Source organism: Spinacia oleracea, chromosome 2 (assembly GCF_020520425.1).
Source record: "Spinacia oleracea cultivar Varoflay chromosome 2, BTI_SOV_V1, whole genome shotgun sequence".
Taxonomy (NCBI): Eukaryota; Viridiplantae; Streptophyta; class Magnoliopsida; order Caryophyllales; family Amaranthaceae; genus Spinacia; species Spinacia oleracea.
Window position 1 is genome coordinate 95,814,448 of NC_079488.1, and position 18,738 is coordinate 95,833,185.

The following is an 18,738-nucleotide window of genomic DNA, read 5'->3' on the forward strand; positions in this document are numbered from 1 at the left end:
TCTCGAATAAGGGCCTCCGGGCTTGATCTTCTTCAAGGTTGATCTTCTAGAATGGAACTGCACGTCGATTTGGATGCTTGATGTTCTTCTTCTAGGGAGAGAGTTGTGACTTGACTGGCAAGAAGAGTATTTGAGAGTTTAAGGTTTTGCCGTCCGTTTTCTCCTCTCCCTCCTCCTCCAAATGAAGTTTAAAACTTTATTTATAGGATGGAGAGAACTTTTAGGGTTTTGATGTATACTGGGCCTTGTTTGGACTTGGTAGTCATGACCTATTCATGATAGTTTGACCCATTTTATTAGGTTTTAACCATCAATAAACGGGTTTGATTAAAAATAACTAAAATGGGCCAATTTTATTTAGCTATCCAAATTAATTAATTTTAATTGATCGTCAAATAATTATCTAGTCAATATTTTGGCTTTTGACCCGAATAATATCTGACGTGGCACATAAACAAATTTTCCGTGCCTACACGTACAAACAATAGTGTTTAAATCCAAAATAAATAAATACTTCCTCCGTATTTATTTAAGGGATACACTTGCCTTTTCCGGCCGTATTTATTTAAGAGATACACTTGCCATTTTTAGTAACTTATCAATCCCATTATCTAATTAAATAATATATCTACACCCCACCCTACCCCCATTCTCTAAAATGACATGGTCCCCACTTATTTTTCTTATTGAAATATCTACTCAACCCCACTTATTTTATTACTTTATTTCATTCAATTTTTTTTCTTAATATCCGTGTCCGACCAAGTGTATCCGTTAAATAAATACGAAGGGAGTAAACAAAAAGGAAGGAATTTGAAAAAATGACGAACATCCAAACACGTTGAACAGAATTTACGCCACCCACAACCTCACCGTCCACGCATGATGGAAAGACGTTCCCATAAATCAACATTGACAAATAAATTCATTCTCATTTATCAATAATCCAAATTTTTGTCCAAACTAAACTTGGAATTATCAACCAACAATTTATATACTTTTTATTTATTTTCCTTTGTCAAGTTGTCAGGCGAAAACAACAGAATCATTAATCTCCAAGGAAGAATAAAATGGTGAGCTTTTCTTAATAGGCCTTAACTTACGTTTCATCTCTCTCTTTCTTCCATTTCTAGCATCACACTTTGGAAAGGTCTGTTCTTTTTTCATTTTTTCTTAATTTCTTCATTTGGGCTGTTTTTTCATATGATGAATCATCTGTTGGTTTAGATGGGTATTTGCTTTCTGATTTTTTTTTGAAATGGGTGTTCATTGTCTTTAATTTTTATTTATTATTCTTTGATTTTGATATTCTAAGGTGTTTATTGTAATTTTGATGATCGATGGCTTGTTTGTAGTATTGATTATAGGATTGAAAATTGTTCATAATTTTTGTCATTGATATTTTTGAAATGGGCTTCGGTAACTTTAATTTTAATTTTGTGTTTGATTTTGATTTTGATTTATTGCATTTGGTTTGTTGTAATTTTGATGATGATGATTGGTGGGTTGATTGCAGTTTTGATGATTGGATTGGGATTGCACCATAAAGGGTAAAAAGTAAATACAACATTTTCAAAGATGTCTGGGTTTGAGGGTGTAATTGTTTCTGATCCCCGGTTGCAAAGTCAATTTACCCAAGTGGAGCTTCGCAGCCTCAAGTCTAAGGTTTTGGATTCTTTGACTTCTGATTGTTGTTAATTTGATGTTTGTTGTTTAAGATTAATTAATCTAGATTGTATGTTTGGTTGATTGGTGACATTGTTGTTGTGCGCTTGTTCACAGTTCTCTGCATTAAAATCGCAATCTGGTCATGTTACGGTGCTGGATTTGCCACCGGTTTATGCAAAACTTAAGGGTATCAATGGAATGTATACGGAGAATGAAGTGAGAGCTGCATTGGAGGATTCATATCCTGACTTGACACACGAGATTGATTTCGAATCTTTCCTAAGGGTGAGTTCCCTTCGTATATAATCATGCTGTAATGCTGAACTTTTTCTAGATGAAAGTTTGTCATTTTTTCTACGGTGGTTGTGACTATGAAGTGTTATATGGAAGGATATTATGATGTTCTTGTATTTTCCTAGTTGGTTAAATGAATTGCGATGCATTTGAAGTTTTTGTGGTTGTGGCTATGTGAGGAGCTAAAACATTTGAAGTTTTTGTGGCAATGGGCAGGAATATCTTGGTTTTCAAGGCAGAGCTAGTGGGAAAGGTACTGGTTATAAACGAGCTTCTTCAATCCTCAGACAATCAACCACAACCCATTTCCATGTCATTAGTGAATCAGAGAAGGAATCATATGTTACACATATTAACAATCATCTGGCGGAGGATCCTTTTATGATAAAATATCTACCTATAGACCCAAAAACAAACCAGCTATTCGAACTTGTTAAAGATGGAGTTCTTCTTTGGTATACACTTGTGGCTCCTGGATGTTCTTTGATCAGTTTTTTGTTGATTGTTTTTGTATGTGAGCCTATTACTTGCTTCAAATATTTAAATATTACGTCTTCTTGCAGTAAGTTGATAAATCTTGCTGTGCCCGGGACGATAGATGAAAGAGCAATAAACACCAAAAAAACGCAAAATCCTTGGGAGAGAAATGAGAACCATACACTTTGTCTTAATTCTGCAAAGGCTATAGGCTGCACAGTTGTTAACATTGGCACACAGGACTTGGTGGAGGGACGAGTAAGTTCCTAACAACTTGTAGTTACATCCCTTGGTATGTTTAATAAACGTTACTGATGCTGACACACTAAATCATCATTGTGTAGCGCCATCTGGTTATGGGATTGATTTCTCAAATTATTAAGGTATTCTGTCTACTTTTCCCCACAAATTGTCTTTAGCCTTTCTCACTTCATATTTATTGTATTATTTCTCACAAATTAGGGTTCTCTACCGTACTGATTGATTAATGCAATGCTCATGCTTTTATGGGAATCAGATTCAATTGTTAGCTGACCTCAATTTGAAGAAGACGCCTCAACTTGTAGAGTTGGTGGACGACAATCAGGTTTGAAGCTTCTTTGACATCTTTTATAACATTGGTTATGTATTTGCCTGTGGAAGCTGGTCTTTAAGTTTTTGATTGTGTAAAATATTTTGCAGGATGTGGAGGAGCTCATGAATTTGCCTCCAGATAAGGTCTTGTTGAAATGGATGAACTTCCAGCTGAAGAAATCAGGATATAAAAAGGAAGTGACAAATTTCTCCACTGATTTGAAGGTGAGCACTTTAATGACCCTTAAAGTAGATTTTCCAGTTGGCAGAACTTAAAGAATCTGTTTCACTGGTTATTCCTGCTTCATAGTAAGTAGTTTATGTAGTTGACCTGGAGTCGGTGCAATCTGGCTTTCCAAGCTGGATGTTCTGTAAATATCGGGGAGAGTAGGTTGTTTCAGGAAACAGGATTTTTTTTGGCAAACTAGATGCCTGAGAAAACTAATTTTCAGTTCTTTTTATTAGGTTTTCAACTACCCACTCAATTTCTTATGGGAGTAGATCTTTGAACTTTGAAGTATAGGCTGCTTATTCTGTAATCCTTGAGGAGAGAATAACTTTTTATCAAAATTCCTATCCTTTTCCTGTACTGAAGTCTATTGTTATTTATAGACCAGTGACCATCCAGGACAATTGGTAGGAATGCTGCAACTTCGTTCATGCACTGTTATATATAGCCTTCTGTACTATGTGAAATAGTTTAATCAAATTTCTCGTAGCTTAGTATGGGATGGATAAACTTCATCAAGTTCCTTTAGGGCATAGTGTGCTATTCCGATTATTATCTATAGTAAAAGAACTTTTTCGGGAGCATAATGTGGAAGGGCGGAAATTATTTAGTAATATGACTAAGGTTGAAAATGTAGCTAAACCACTTCATCAAATGTACTGGGCCGTTTTCTGGCTATGTGTCCAGCTGCTAATAGTTGTAAAATGTTCAGTACGGTTTTGAGATTGGAATGAAACAGCTTACCTAGAGCTTCAGGTAGAGGGTCGTGTACAATGTATTTAATTCCTTTCTGCCTTGCAGCCTGTGGTGGAAGCCTTGTTTTAGGCATTATGTAATAGCATGTTGTGAACTGAGATTGGAAGTGCTTCTCTTCTGCTTAGATATGACTCAGGCCGAGGCTCTTATGCATCATGAACCATCAACGAGTTATAGATGCCTCTGGGGAAAGCAAGATTGAAATCTTGTGCCATTAATCTGACATTTTTCTTTTTTGCAATGTTGCCTGGTCTAAGCTCAAAACTTAATATTTGCATTCTGCCTTGGAATGTCAGAAATGATTCATTTCTGTTGGATGAAGCTCATTTGTAAATGGGATCATCATTTCGAAACTCCTGGATCTGTGAAACTCAGTTGACGAGTAATTCTGGTTGATTGGTAGGAAGAGGCTGACGTTTTTCGAGATATAGGGTAACTTTCGTAATCAATTTGCAGATTACGAGGTGACTTGTGTTGGGAAAATGGGGAGACACTTTCATCTCATGCTAAAAATAAGTTCCTGGTGGATACACCCCGGATAATTGTTGATCAGCACAATTGATCCTTGATATGGAATAGCTGTGGTATTTTACTTCAAGCGTTTTGGTACTTTTTCCTAGGCTAGTAAGCTTCTAATGAAAAAACTTTTTTTAGGTTTCAGCTGCTCTGTTCATTCTCTTAGGTTGGTTCAGAGAGAGAAATATGGTTGAGGCATGGGGACATAAATTCTTCGGCTACCCTAAGGGAGTATTGGTTACTTCAACATGCTTCTAAAAGAACCAAGACATGATTCCATCTTTCGTGCTTTCCTTGATTCTTTTCCTTCTCCTCCATCTCACCACAGAATGAGAACTCCGGCACTCTTCTGAGGCCAGATATCATGTACAATGAGCATAGGCCACATATCTTCTTTTTGTCCTCCTGTTCCTCAAGTGTCTCCACAACTTTAGCCGGAACTAGAAGTTGCTATTTGGTTGGTAACGAAGGGACAATATGAAGTTGTCTCTTTGCTTTGGGGACCCAGAGAGACATCCTCAGAGAGAGCCTTAAGACCTTGCTTACGGATCTTATCTTAAGTGAACTACATGATGTTTATATTGTAAATCAGTCTAGCATTAATGGGAAATCACCAACAGAGAAAGCGATATTAACAGATGTAACACAATGATATCTAAAGAGATGATCCGTTCTGGCCCTTTTGGGCTTCCTTTATCAAAGAAATGTGTTGATTCTATTCAAACCGGTAGTCCTGGGAAGGCTTTTATCTTAAAAGGAACGGTGTAGGTCCTAAGATCTTAATGAAGATTAGCACTTGCTTTGAAGTTTGGAAATAGGTGTAACTAGCAACCATGACTGTTTCTTCAACCTCTGCCGATGGTTTGTTCTAGAGTGTATTATATATTTATATACAACCCCATTTAAGCTTTCTCGCTTGCTATTCTATGAACTAACAAATGGAGTAAATAAGAGTATTACGTGTATTTTAAATGATTCTTTTTCCAGAATTTTGTTCAATATTGTTTCTAGTTCTGTGAGCTAAGCATATCAATTGAATTTAGTATTTAGCTGTAAGTTTTCCAGGCTTAAAATTTCAAGTTCAAGCTTCTAGCAGCTTTATCAGCAAACAGAAAAGAAAGCACTCTGTTTTACTGTGATAAAGATTCTATTTTATAGCCTTCATAAGGCAGTGAGTTTGTCGTTTAAATGACATGGATAAATATAGTGTTTTTCGCTGTTTAGCTTTGTATTTTGGTATATCGAGGACTAGATGAGCAGCCAATTTCACAGATTTAGTAATAATGTTTTTTTTATTATTATTATTTAGCACACTAAATAATCAAATGACTTGTTACTTTTCCAGGATGGAGAAGCTTATGCTCATTTACTTAATGTTCTTGCACCTGAACATAGTACCAACTCTACTTTGGAAACTAAAGATCCAACTCAAAGAGCAAAATTAATTGTGGAGCAAGCAGGGAAATTGGATTGCAGTAGATATATCAGTCCAAAGGATATTGTAGAGGGATCAACCAATTTGAATCTTACATTTGTTGCTCAAATCTTCCAGCACAGGTAATTTTTTTGTTCACTTTCTTTCGTTTAATAATTTAGTTTAGCATTGGTAATTCTTTGTGTCCATTTTTCTTAGCTTATTCAGTTAAGCACCAACCAATATTTGTACTTCTATCTGAAAATAACATTTTCCAACAAACTTTAGAATGTTGAAACCAGGTGTTTGTTCTTTCACATTAAACTAAGTTGACATTTCATCTCTCATTTGTTGGTAAACATATTTTTTCGGTTTTTCCAACAGTTTGCAAATACTATGTACATCAGTACTTATAAGCTCCTTCCTCTTAATGGAACCTGGTTTCCCTAAATTTTATGTTCATGGAGACTCAAGTCATAAAGAATTTCAAGAGATGTTTTCTTTGTGAAAATGGTTTCTCTCACTCCAAACCCTAGTGGAGTACATCATAGCTTTGGCGTGATCTTCATAGTTAACTTGCCAAATGGTATATGAGCAAGGCTAGTTTAATGGCATATTCTTTTTATTATTATTTGTCAAAATGTTATCATTATCATTTTGGTGTTTTCAAGGAGAAAAGGGAAGAGGTGATGTTGAACCTTGCTTGAAAAAGAACACCTTATCATATATACCCAAGGGCTTAGAAAACATTTCTTTTTAACATGTGTTTTTTTATGTATGTCACTCATCGTCATTGCATGTCTTTCAAAGTTACGTGTACAACAAGTTTTGTTGAACTTTTTTGTTATGAACATAGGATACTTGATTCAAGGACTTTTTCATTTTCTTCTTTGCTCTCTCTCTCTCTCTCTCTCTCTCTCTCTCTCTCTTTCATCTGCCATAACTAGTGTGTGCCATGAATCAGTTTTGCTATTGCAATTGTTGAATACATGTCAAGAGGTTGTAACTTGGATTTGCAGAAATGGTCTGACTGCTGAGGTTGATACCGAGAAGATCTCCCTCACTAATGTTTTAGATGATGACTTGGAAACTTCGAGGGAAGAGAGGTGCTTTCGACTCTGGATTAATAGTCTCGGAGTTTCAACATATGTCAATAATTTGTTTGAGGATGTTAGACCAGGGTAAGCTTCTTGTTCTGTGCTTCTATCTTTAGGATCTAGATGAAGTTCGACTAGGCTGATTTTGTGTCTTCCTCTGCAGGTGGGTTCTTTTGGAAGTGCTGGATAAAGTTTTCCCAGGATCAGTTAACTGGAGACATGCCAATAAACCTCCTATCAAGATGCCATTCAAGAAAGTTGAAAACTGCAATCAAGTCGTTGATATTGGAAAAAGATTGAACTTCTCTCTAGTTAACGTTGCTGGAAATGATATTGTACAAGGAAATAAAAAGCTCATTATAGGTTATCTTCCCTTTACCATTTTCTCCATATCCTTTTGGTTCTACTGTGAGTTCTTGTAGTCTTCTTTTGAGAATGGTTGCAGCCATACTGTCAACTTTATGCTTGAGTATGTGTTTTCTACCTAAGGCATAGGCATATATCGTGTTGATCATATTATATACTTGCTGTCTGACTTGATGGCTTTGAAACCTAACTAACCAACCTATTTCATACATGGCATCTCTCAGCGTTGCTGTGGCAGTTGATGAGGTTCACAATGCTCCAACTACTGAAAAATTTAAGATCTTTCTCACAAGGGAGAGAGATAACTGATGCACATATCCTTGAATGGGCAAACAAAAAGGTCAAGAGTTCCGGGAAATCTTCTCAAATAGATAGCTTTAGGGTAAGTATGTTACTGTGGGTTCTGCAACCAGATTGGACTTTGTTCTTTTTTTTGGTAACCAAAACAATTAGAAGTTGATTGACATACAACTGAGAGGAAACGATCTGATCTTTCACACCTGAATCTGAATTTATTTTATTGTTCAGGATAAAAGTCTATCTAGTGGGATATTTTTCCTGGAACTTCTTAGCGCAGTGGAGCCAAGAGTGGTTGATTGGACAGTTGTAACCAAAGGCGAAAATGGTACATTGAACTGATGGTCCATGTTAATGTTAAAAACAAGAATATCATGCATATTTGTGTATCTTTGAAATAGAAAATAATGGTATTGAATAATGTTTCTGCTGCAGACGAGGATAAGAAGCTGAATGCTTCATACATAATTAGTGTTGCCAGAAAGCTTGGATGTTCTATATTTTTGTTGCCTGAAGATATCATAGAGGTAAGAGCTGGAATCCATCAACTTGTGAAGTTGTAACTTTGTATTGAGATATAATCTTACTACATATTATTCCTTTTGACAGGTAAACCAGAAGATGATACTCACCTTAACAGCAAGCATCATGTACTGGAGCCTTCAGAAAAAACCGGGCCAGTTGGCTGTTCTTGAAGAAAGTGAAGATGCTTCCCCGACCGCTCCTGAAGATTCATCTGACCCTGATGAGGCTTCCCCATCTGCTGCCCAGGCATTCCAATCACAAGAAGAAGACCAGCCAGAGGAGGATTGATGTTAATGCAGCAAATATGCCTCAAATCTTGTTCTTTTATGGGCGTAGTTGTAAAACAAAACAAATTATACAAAAGAATCAGAATTCAGAAGGAAAGTGAATCCAATTTTGTTATGGATATAGGAAAACGCACTTGTTTTTCACAATGCTTCTAAACAATAGAAAAGGAAAGTAGTATTGCTCGTGTAAATTTACTTAAAAAGTTTTGAGGATGAAATATACATATACCAAATACATTGTGGCAACAATTATTATATTTGATTATGTAAACGCACAAAGTTTATTGTACAAAAATATCCCTCATATTCTTTTTTGTTCTTTCACTTTGACTTTTGTAGTAAAACTTTGTTGACCGGTTGGTTACCAAATACTTTACCTACTTCCTCCGTTACAAAAAAATATCGTTACATGGGAGGAGGGCACATAAACACCCCAAGTAAGAATATCCTAGATTCATTGAATGGTTGAAGAAAAATACACACAAAACAAAACACCCACGTTTCCATGCTCCAAACAGTTCATGTGTGGCAAAAATGGCAGCTATAATGTTTTAGATGAAAATTAAGCGCAGAAAAAAGAATATGGAGTGTCTGGAGGCAGAATTGTTTTGAGAGAATGTGAGGGCGACGAACGTGTATGGCTTCGACTTTTGAGAATGCAAGTCAGTCAGTGAGTTAGCTAGCTAGACTACAGGGTTAGGTCCCTTGGTGTAGCCTGTAACCCTGTTAACAGGACTATGATAACGCAACAGCTAGTGAAGAAAAACAAACTAAAGATAGAGGAACAAAAGGAAACAGAGACTTGAAACAGATGAAAAATCTGAAGCATTTCAAAAATTTACCTTTTATATATATATATATATATATATATACATATTGTGGGAAAAGGAATATGATGTGACTATGTGAGTATACAAGCACAAGTTACAAAAGCCTAACTTAGGCCATAGTATGACTACTCACACTGCACCTTGAACATACCGAAGATGGAATTTAACGTACTACACAACAGTTTATGTATTCACAATTGCTTGTTAAGAAGAAAAAAAATATAACAAGCTTCTCTATTACACCATATTTATTGATCAATCTATAGTCTAGTCGAAGGAATGGGACATCTCTTGTTCTTGTTCTTGTTCTTGTTCTTGTTCTTGTTCGGCAATTTGCATGAGCATCTCAAGTCGCTTGTCAAAAAGAAAGGCACTTTCATCTCTTTCACCCAATTCAGCAGCCTCAATCTCAAGCCACTTCTCTCGCAAATCATCAAGAATATTACCTTGGTTGTTATTTCCTCCTGCTCCAGGGGCACTAGGGGCAGTGGTTCGCAGGGAGGAGTCTCCGGATGGTGGAGGAAGGGTCAAAAGCATGGCTCGGAATTCTCGTGTATCGGCAAATGTCTCAAAGTTGCATGCCATTGCATCCAAACAGTACTCCCTAATCTTAAGGACACCATACCTGCATTAATAGCCAAGTAAGCAAGATAGATATACCAAACTGATAAACCAGATTTGTCCTGACATTCTTTCTTGGTTCCCTTCTTTTCTTCTTTTATTAGGGAAGAAAATAAGCGCAGCTTACTAAAGAAGCTCCAACCTAATCATCCTTTTTGATCAAATACAATAGCAACAGGAAAATAAATAACTAGAACAAAGTGAAATACTAGCTCTAAACCCACCAAACAACCCAGGCATATCTCTAATTAACCTTCTTTGTTCCCAATGACTCGTGATCTTCTTCGAATCTTTCCCAAATGAAGGGAATACGATGAAAGACCAGAAACCAAGAAGCAAAAACTTGACCAATCGGTATATGTATGAAGCAGGAGGTCTAGAGCATACTTTTGCAACTAGCTACAGTATATCACAGGGACATCCTAGTGATTCGTACAGAAAGGAAGATGAGTTCATCAAAGTCTCAGACAACCCACATTCAAGTTTTATCCATGATCAACATAACTGCAAAGTGAACCTACGATTGAACTGCAACATATACCTCCAAAAAATAAAGAAACATAATATACAAATATGTAGCAGAATAGTATAGGGAAAAGCAAAGCATAGAGTCGACTTGCCAGTTACGAGAACTTCAAGAAAAAGCATACTCAAGTTCTCAATGAACCAAAGAAAACTCAACAAGTTTTTGTACAGAGTACTTGGCCTACTCCTTTTCTTATTCCATTTAATTGTGTTTTAATTGTGTGTGTGTTGGGGGGGGGGGGGGGGGGGAGAGGGGGGAGTTTAGCACAATTCCCTTAACATATTCTTTTTACACGCTATAATTCACCTTGCTATATCCATGTAAAACATCAAATACCTTAAAGGTGCACTACTATGTTATCCACATAATGATCCTTTAAAATGAAAAGGGAGATATGGCAAAATCTTACTTCTTCCTCACCCCAACATATAGTGGTACCCCCGTACCCCCCTATACTTTGAGTCTTCGATTACAGATTTCCAAATAATAGGATGAATTGAATCACTTCAATCTGTAAAAGTAATAGTACCCTCCACAACATCTCAACTGAAAAGCATGGATATGGAACAGACACTGATACGACAAGGAAATACAGCACCGCAAAATTTCTAATCAAATTCCACAACGTATATTTTTGGGTAGGAAAAAGTAAGTTCCCGAGGGGGTGACTGATCCCCGGCTAATTGCACTCTCATATAGACACCTGCATCTTCTCCATTTCCCTCACACATCAGTCTCTTTTTTCCTCGCTGGTGTTTCTAGTCAGAATCAAGCCACCATCACCTTACTGCCTTTGGGAGTTCAGAAACTTTATTGGTAGCTGACAGATAATCTAACTCATGAACTGCCACTTCAGAGTCCATATAACCTTGCTCTTAAGCACTTAGTGCAGTAATGGATTCGTGCGATCAGACATTGGGACAACATAAAATAAAGAGATTATAATATATGGAGAGAGTGAGAGAAGAAAGAGGGGGAGGAACTCCGGAAGAAGACCAGGGAAGAGTTTTTCTTGCTTAAATGGTATTATGTTATCAGGTGATCCTAAACATCAGGGTCATTTCAGATTCTTGTTAAACCCATAGTTTACTCAGGATAATTCCCTACAAACAAATTAACCTTAGCAAGATAGAAATTCAACAAAGAAAAAAGAGAAGGAAAAAACTGAGAAAGAAGGGTGCAGTGGCTGATTTCTAGTGTAAAAGATTGACTAAGATCACAACACCAGTCTAAGAGGGAGGGGGGGGGGGGGGGGGGTATTACCTTGGGGTATCAATACGTACTCATTTAATTCAGGCTCGTCATTGAATTTAATATGTCCCTTGTGAAAGTGAGATGCCTTAACAATCAAGTACTTACATATCTGCTAATAGAAGCCAATGGCATAATTCTGAAGGAGAAGCCATTTCTAGGTGTGAGAGTAGTGCATCAGCTACAGCACGCTTCAGGGGAAATAACAAATATCTTGAAGCAGCATCAAACAACTCTTCAGCCTGATACCATGACATAGGATGTAATGAGAAAAGGAAAAAGTATACCTTATACACACACTACAGTTTTAAGCAGCTTACCTGTTCAGGTTCCACATCTTTCAAACCATCAGTGTACCTTGAACCAAGGAATTGAGATGTTAGCACATGCCAAAGAAGATCCTAACAATAAAAAAAATCTCTTTCTTCTTCCTTTAGTATCTGCTATAGTTATGTTAAATCATAACAAATTAGTCCTAAGAAAGGACATGCACAAAATACTGAAATGAGAGTAAAAGGAACGTACATATATTCTATCATTTTCTCAAATGCCTCATGGCTCAAATCATGCTCTTCAAGACAGGGAAGGGCATGGTGACCAGCCAAGTCATTATTGACCTCCAGGAAATCATCCATCCGAGAAATTCTTGTTTTGAAATACTCTGATCTGGAAGCCAGGACAACTTGATGACAGCGGAAAGCCCGTCCATCAACTCGAACAGTTATATCAGCAAGATCATCTGCATGTTCACGGATTTGCAATCTACCAACAGAAGCTACTAAATCATTGGCAATATCATCAAAACCCTGTTTCAAAGAGGTATTGGTGAAGGAGAGCTGAAGAATATGATGTAAAGCACCAGGAAGGCGGTCTTCCTCAGGAAGAGAGGAGCCCTGCAATATAAAGCGCCTCTGAGAGCTGTCTACTTCTCTCAAAGCTTTGTATTCTGTGAATTTTTGGTGATTTAGTTCTTTCTCAATTACTCTCCGCAATGCTTCACAGTGACAAACTTTGCAAATTCTGACTAAATCTTCCATGTCATCTACTGCAACTTCTAGCCGGTCAGAGTAAAAGAAGTGAAGGAGGCTGTAGAGAGCAGGGTAAGATAGTTTATCCCTTGAGAATCTTACTTCTCTTCGATCCTTCCAAACAGTCTCAAACTTCTTTTTAAAATATGGGGACCGAGCACTTAAAATTACTCTATGAGCTTCTATGGGCCTACCATGCACATAAAATACAACATCTGGAGGGAAGTAGCTGTAATTGTGTCCATCCAGCATTGAGGAGCCTACAGAATACAAGATAAACAGAACGTCAACTACCAGGATAACCAACACGTACACTGATTCTCCCAGTACAGATTAGATGTTATACATAAGTCATGCAGGAATAATGACTTAAAGCATCCAGAAGTAGTCAATAGCAAGGAAACAAGGGGACAAAGTGGATTTCAGTTCATGACCAGAAATTTTAAATATTAGTCATTTTATTATCTTTGTGAATCTTTCGAGGATGGTAGATGGAGAGGAAACAGATGTATTGTCACTCTCTCCCTCCCTCTCCCTCTCCCTCCAACAACCTCCCCAACACACACCTGCCACACACAAATAAGAAAAAAATAGAGTGATAAGTACATAGTTTACCCAAAGAGACTTCAAATATGATCTAACATAAATTGTGTTAATCAACCCTTCACGCCTCTCTACATATATAAATAACCTATTATAAACATACAAACATCATAACTCAATAAGAAAACACACGAATATACTACAATAATTCAAGATTTTCGATTTGACTTTATTAAACTTTATAGCCTTTATGATTTTATTAAGAAATATGCCAAATAGGATTCTTGGCGAGTTTCTGGGTGTCATGGAAAAGAAGGCCTCTGCTACAGGAAGCCAACACTCTTCTAAAGCAATGATATATCTCCATTGATCAATATTAAGCTCAACTAAAATGGTACTTGTATAAAGTTATTAATAAAAGAATACCAAATCCATAAATCCAAATGTTGTTAATCATAGTGGGATGGTATGGCAGGAAGCAAGCAAAAGCCGGTGTAACTATCCATAAAACTCCAACATTTAGCTTTCAGACAATTTCCGTTCAACAACGTTTGATTAATTTCCCCATCGTAGACTAGAAAAACTGGGATGGTATGGTAGGAAGCAACCGCGCAACCTGCGAATTGAGGCACAAAACGCACAACCTTACAACTTGAGGCACAAATCGCACAACATCACATGTTACTCTGGATTAAAAGGCGATGGCTTCTATAGAACTAGTAGTGCGCTCCACATAGCCCACGTCATATCAAACACATGGTTTGGCATTTTCTTTTCAAAAATAATGAGTAAAAAGGAGTTATAACTTATAAGTCCTTTGAACACAAGACTTTATGTTCATTATGCTGCACTCTAATCAACTCAATGATGGAAGTCATAGTCTTCATATGAAATAAATATGAACACATGACGTCAATCAATAGGGGAGGAAAGAACAAAGCCACAAATTTAACCCCATAACCAAACCTTTCATCGCATTCGTATATTACGGCTCTTACTAGCAATCTAGTTCAATCATCTCTCAGCCACAACTTACTTACAATACCAAAATTTCAATGGTATAAAACATACCACATCAAAAAAATGGGATCTGAGTCTAGTTATTAGTCCGCAAAACCGAGCCAAGTTGGATAATCTAACACCACCACCCTCTAGAGTAAAAGAATAAATAAGAAAAAGGAGAAGATTTGTCTTGGTATTATGAGGATACAGGTAGATTATCCACAACAATGTGAATACACTTCTACACATCGAAATCATTAATTTCCTATGTCTAGTTCATTCCAAAAAAAAAAGGCATTGGCAACCTTCAAGCAAGTGGCAATCAACTTTATAAGACGTTTAATGAAGAAATTTAAACGATTGTCTTGCACTAAGAAATGCAGTTCAGTTCCTGAACTGCAATAAATTTTATTGTGCTGATAGAATTAAGAAATACGGAGTACTACTTATTGAACTAGGTCCCAAATTTGACTCCTCGAAGTCGGTTGTCCACAATAAACGAGGAAAATGTAAACATACATGACGATTCTTGGCCTTAATTAGTCAATTTCTACACAAACACATATATTGATCACTTCTCCAACTGAATTATGGAACCAGTCATACCTTCTCCTCAAATATTTTGATCACTTCTCAAACAGAATTATGGAACCATGTGATTACTTGCTTACAAATATATATATGAATTTGTCACCACATAAGAAAAAGAAATAACCTAGGATATACTGATCCAGAAGAAAAACTTTGGACAAGGAGTCATTTCTATAAAGAGAAACTCTACAATTAGTTGAACTTTAGGGTATCCTAGGAGTCTAGAACACAGCTGTATAATAACATAGTCCATAAGAACTCCAAAAACGGCACATCATGAACTGAAGAGTGCAATCATATTCTAAGTTCAATTGGCACTTAAATTCAAAACACCTAGCCTTCATAGTCAAACATATCCATTCCAAGAAGTTTTCGCATTCACAACACATATTGGCATTACCTTCATACATATAGCAGTGAATCCATTATTTGGCTCCATTAACTAGGCTTTTATCTTCAAATACCATCAAGAACAAAATATTTCCTTCCAATTATAATTAATGATACATTTCTGATACGAACCCTATAGGCCTCTATTTACCCTCTTATTAGATGATCAAATGGGTGAACAGATGAATAATGATGAACATTGTAGCTTGTCAGTGCCAACAGTAAACCGTCTGGTCATTTACAACCATAAACATAACTACCCCGCTCCATGTTTGATTTGAATGAAGTTAATGCTTTCCATTTGACACCATAACATAACAACCTTTCTCACTTACTAACTTTCCTTTACTAATTATCAAACAACCTATTCAAATTAGAGTTCCCAATTCTACATTGATTAATAGCAGCATTCTACTTGCATTTCTCCACACAGAAAACTTGAAAAGAATCCAAAACTAACAAAAATTAAAAAATTAAACCCAAAATTCAAAGTTCATAAACCAGAACAGACCCACTCACCAGAAAAATGAAGCTGACTATCAGAAAGCTCCAAATAAACCCGGTTAGCCAAACACCCAAGAAAAGTCTCCCTCAAAGCGGCCTGAAGCGGTCCAAGGGGAGGCGGGCGAGCCTCAAAAGCCTTAAGAAGCTTCCTAACCTTCAAATTAAGGGCAGCATAGTGGCAGCGATCACCATCAAAGGTATGTTCATCGCAAATTGCACCATTCTCAAGGAGCATACGGGCAGCCTCAAGGTGACCAGCCAAGCAAGCATAGTAAAGAGCAACTGAATCCCACTGGTCTCTGGCATTGACATTGACGCCGGATTCCAGGACATAACGAAGGCGATCGATGTCTCCGGCTCGAGATGCCTCGAAGACGTCCCCATATGGGACCTTCTTGATGGGTAGGGATGCGTTGAAGTCTTCTGGGCCCAGGTCTATGTTTGAGAGGTCAGTAATAAGAGGGGTTGGTTTTGCCATAGTGAATTAGTGATGGGGTTTTGGATTTTGGGTGATTTTTTTTGTATATGGAATTTAAGGATTTGATTAAGGATGAATACTTTTGTGGGCAATGAAATTGTGGGGGGTTTTTTGGAGGGTTTTGTGGAGAGGGAAGAGAGAAAATGGTGATTTACAGAGTGCTGAAAATGGGTTTTGCTGGGTTTGGAATTTGGATGACGGTTGAAGGAAGGCTGGCCAATTGAATGGGGTTCAGAGCAACTCTAAGGGGCCGTTTGTTTGGAGAGGGAGAGAGGGAGAGAGCACGAGAAAGGGGAAATAAGTTGCCGTTTGTTTTTGGGTCTTTAAGAAACGGAAAGGGTATCAACATCTCTCATACTTTACCAATTCTCCTATTCCACCAATTCTTAAATGGACTTGGTTCACACTAAATTTATTGTGGATCACGCCTTAAAATAAAGTCACTAATTTATTCCTAATTTATTTTGGCATTTATTAGGATTATTATAAAAAAAATATATCAAATTAGTGTCGTTGATACATCTTCTGCTTGAATAATGTGATTTTAAGTCACAATTCGCTTTTAAAAACATAGGATTACTATGTTTCAAAAAATGGTTATTATATGAACAATAAAGATCACTATGAGTGTAAAAATAGTGCTAGAGAAAACCATTGATTTTAGGTCCACACTAATATTATTGTGGACCAGGTCCACACAAGAATAATTCCTCATACTCTTTGTTGTTGTTTGTTCGTTCATTTTAATCATTTTCTTTACTCTTTTCGTTCCCCAATTTTTCTCTACTATGATTCCCCATCCTCCCCTAGGGGTATCAATCTTGCCCCAAAACTCCACTTTAACTCATCTTTCTTGACCAATATTGACCAATATTGACCAATTTATACACCACACCACCACCCAACTCCAACACCACAACTGCCACCCTCGCAACAACCACCGCCCGCAACCACCCCGAAATCAACCACCATCACCAGAAACCACCCCGAAAATTCACCCCATCCCTAAAAGTTTGAAGAAAAAATAAGAAATGACAATTGGGCGGCGGGAGGAGAGATAAGGAGAGGAACGATGGTGTAGCAACTGGGCGGCGGGAGGAGGGAGAAGGAGAGGAACGACGGAGAAGGAGAGGAACAAAACGATAGAGAAGGAGAGAACGATGGAGAAAGAGAGGAACGACGAAGAAGGAGGGGAACAGAACGGCGGAGAAGGAGATGAGGGAGAAGGAGAGAACAGTGGAGAAGGAGAGGAGGGAGAAGAAGAGAGAGTTGAAAAACTAAATCTCACCCAAACAACCTACCAAATAAAAGGGATTTTCTTTCCTTTCCCCCTCTTTCCCTTTGTTGATTTCATTCCCTTTACCCCTTTAAGGAGAATGAAATTAAAATCTTTTGATATAAAAAACTAGTATTTGGGTTTTTATTCCATTCTTTCACTTCACTCTTTGCTGCCAATAACAACTCCCTCCTCCTCCCTCTATCGTGGGTCGCCGTCCCCTCCCCCTCTCTCTGTCGCTCGCCCGCCGCCCCCTCCCCCTCTCTCTGTCACCCGCTCGTCGCCCCCTCCCCTTCCCCTCTGTCGACGCCTCCTCCCTTTCCACCGCCGCCAAATTTGATTTTTTAAAAGTATAATTCGAGCATAAAAACTTCAGATTCATAATTAACCATTTAAAGACATAATTAACAAGAAGAAAATGTATTTTGCATTGTCCATTCTTGTAAATTAATTTTTTACCGAAAATTTTAGGGTTTGTTGTTGGGTTTTTGGGAGAGATTCGGGGGTCGTAGGTGGTTTATTTGTGGCTTGAGGTGGTTTTGTGGTAGTTTTGAGTGGCTTATGGTGATTTTGAGTGTCTTTATGGTGTTAGGGGAAGTTTACGGTGTTGGGAGGATGGTTTCGGGGGTGTTGTTGGCGGTCTAGGAGGTGGTGGGGTAGTGGGTCGGTGGTGGTGGGTAGACGGTGGTGGGGGGTGGCTCAACTATGGTGGGGTGGAGGGTCGACGGTGATTTCAGATACGTTGCAGGTGGTGGATGGTGTTTCATGGTTGGTCAAGGTTGTCAAGGGAAAGCGAATGGAAAATCCTGGGGGGAGGGGTAGGATATCATTATAGAGGGATTTAGGGGAAAGTGGAAAGGAAAGTAATCATAATGCAGCATGTGAGATAATGCAGCATGTGAGATTCTCTCCTTCTCATATTATCCTCTTGAAATATACTCTGAAAGTACCCAATAATTAATAACTTGACTTGCTCCTGCTCACTCACCCAATTGCCAACACCATTTTGTAAGGCTTCAATGTGATTTCTCCGCCGCCTAACTATCGATAGATGGAAGACTGAAAGTACCTTGTGTTCCTATCACCATCACATATAGCATCTGCCAATACTTTGTTTTAATTGGTTCAAAGAAACAAATAAAGTTATATTATTGGTTGTTAGAATACCTAGTGAATTGAAGTTCTATTTTTTTTAGGAA

General features: G+C 37.6%; 2 protein-coding genes across 4 annotated transcripts; one reads left to right on the top strand and one right to left on the bottom strand.

Annotated features, from left to right (window-relative positions):
- The first annotated feature begins 832 nt into the window (after positions 1 to 832).
- LOC110800266 (fimbrin-5) lies at positions 833 to 8,778 on the top strand. Of its 2 annotated transcripts, none has more exons than XM_022005571.2 (15): positions 833 to 1,073; positions 1,517 to 1,665; positions 1,783 to 1,953; positions 2,179 to 2,417; positions 2,526 to 2,697; positions 2,784 to 2,822; positions 2,957 to 3,025; positions 3,121 to 3,237; positions 5,859 to 6,070; positions 6,947 to 7,108; positions 7,188 to 7,387; positions 7,615 to 7,772; positions 7,919 to 8,015; positions 8,123 to 8,214; positions 8,297 to 8,778. In XM_022005571.2, the coding sequence occupies exons 2-15, from the start codon at positions 1,579 to 1,581 to the stop codon at positions 8,498 to 8,500; spliced, it is 2,019 nt and encodes a 672-aa protein (XP_021861263.1). In that variant the 5' UTR covers positions 833 to 1,073; positions 1,517 to 1,578; the 3' UTR covers positions 8,501 to 8,778. The 2 variants fall into 2 exon arrangements, with proteins under 2 accessions (XP_021861263.1, XP_021861264.1); XM_022005572.2 differs by having other exon boundaries at positions 848 to 1,150.
- A 645-nt stretch (positions 8,779 to 9,423) lies between these two features.
- LOC110800267 (BTB/POZ domain-containing protein At2g04740) lies at positions 9,424 to 16,558 on the bottom strand. 2 transcript variants are annotated; one of them, XM_022005573.2, is made up of 5 exons: positions 15,801 to 16,558; positions 12,253 to 13,015; positions 12,048 to 12,084; positions 11,836 to 11,969; positions 9,424 to 9,954 (listed from the first exon to the last, which is right to left on the bottom strand). In XM_022005573.2, exons 1-5 carry the CDS (start codon positions 16,261 to 16,263, stop codon positions 9,597 to 9,599), a joined length of 1,755 nt encoding a protein of 584 aa, XP_021861265.1. In that variant the 5' UTR covers positions 16,264 to 16,558; the 3' UTR covers positions 9,424 to 9,596. The 2 variants fall into 2 exon arrangements, with proteins under 2 accessions (XP_021861265.1, XP_056693371.1); XM_056837393.1 differs by lacking the exon at positions 15,801 to 16,558 and adding an exon at positions 13,725 to 13,863.
- Positions 16,559 to 18,738: the final 2,180 nt, after the last annotated feature.

Excerpts from the sequence above, each read along its gene's own strand:
- LOC110800266 (XM_022005571.2), top strand. The coding sequence starts at position 1,579 with ATGTCTGGGTTTGAGGGTGTAATTGTTTCTGATCCCCGGTTGCAAAGT. Across the intron at positions 7,773-7,918 it reads CTCAAATAGATAGCTTTAGG|GATAAAAGTCTATCTAGTGG; the intron begins GTAAGTATGTTA and ends TTTATTGTTCAG. Across the intron at positions 8,215-8,296 it reads TGCCTGAAGATATCATAGAG|GTAAACCAGAAGATGATACT; the intron begins GTAAGAGCTGGA and ends TCCTTTTGACAG.
- LOC110800267 (XM_022005573.2), bottom strand. The coding sequence starts at position 16,263 with ATGGCAAAACCAACCCCTCTTATTACTGACCTCTCAAACATAGACCTG. Across the intron at positions 12,085-12,252 it reads GAGAAAATGATAGAATATAT|GTACACTGATGGTTTGAAAG; the intron begins GTACGTTCCTTT and ends CCTTGGTTCAAG. Across the intron at positions 11,970-12,047 it reads AAGATGTGGAACCTGAACAG|GCTGAAGAGTTGTTTGATGC; the intron begins GTAAGCTGCTTA and ends TCATGGTATCAG.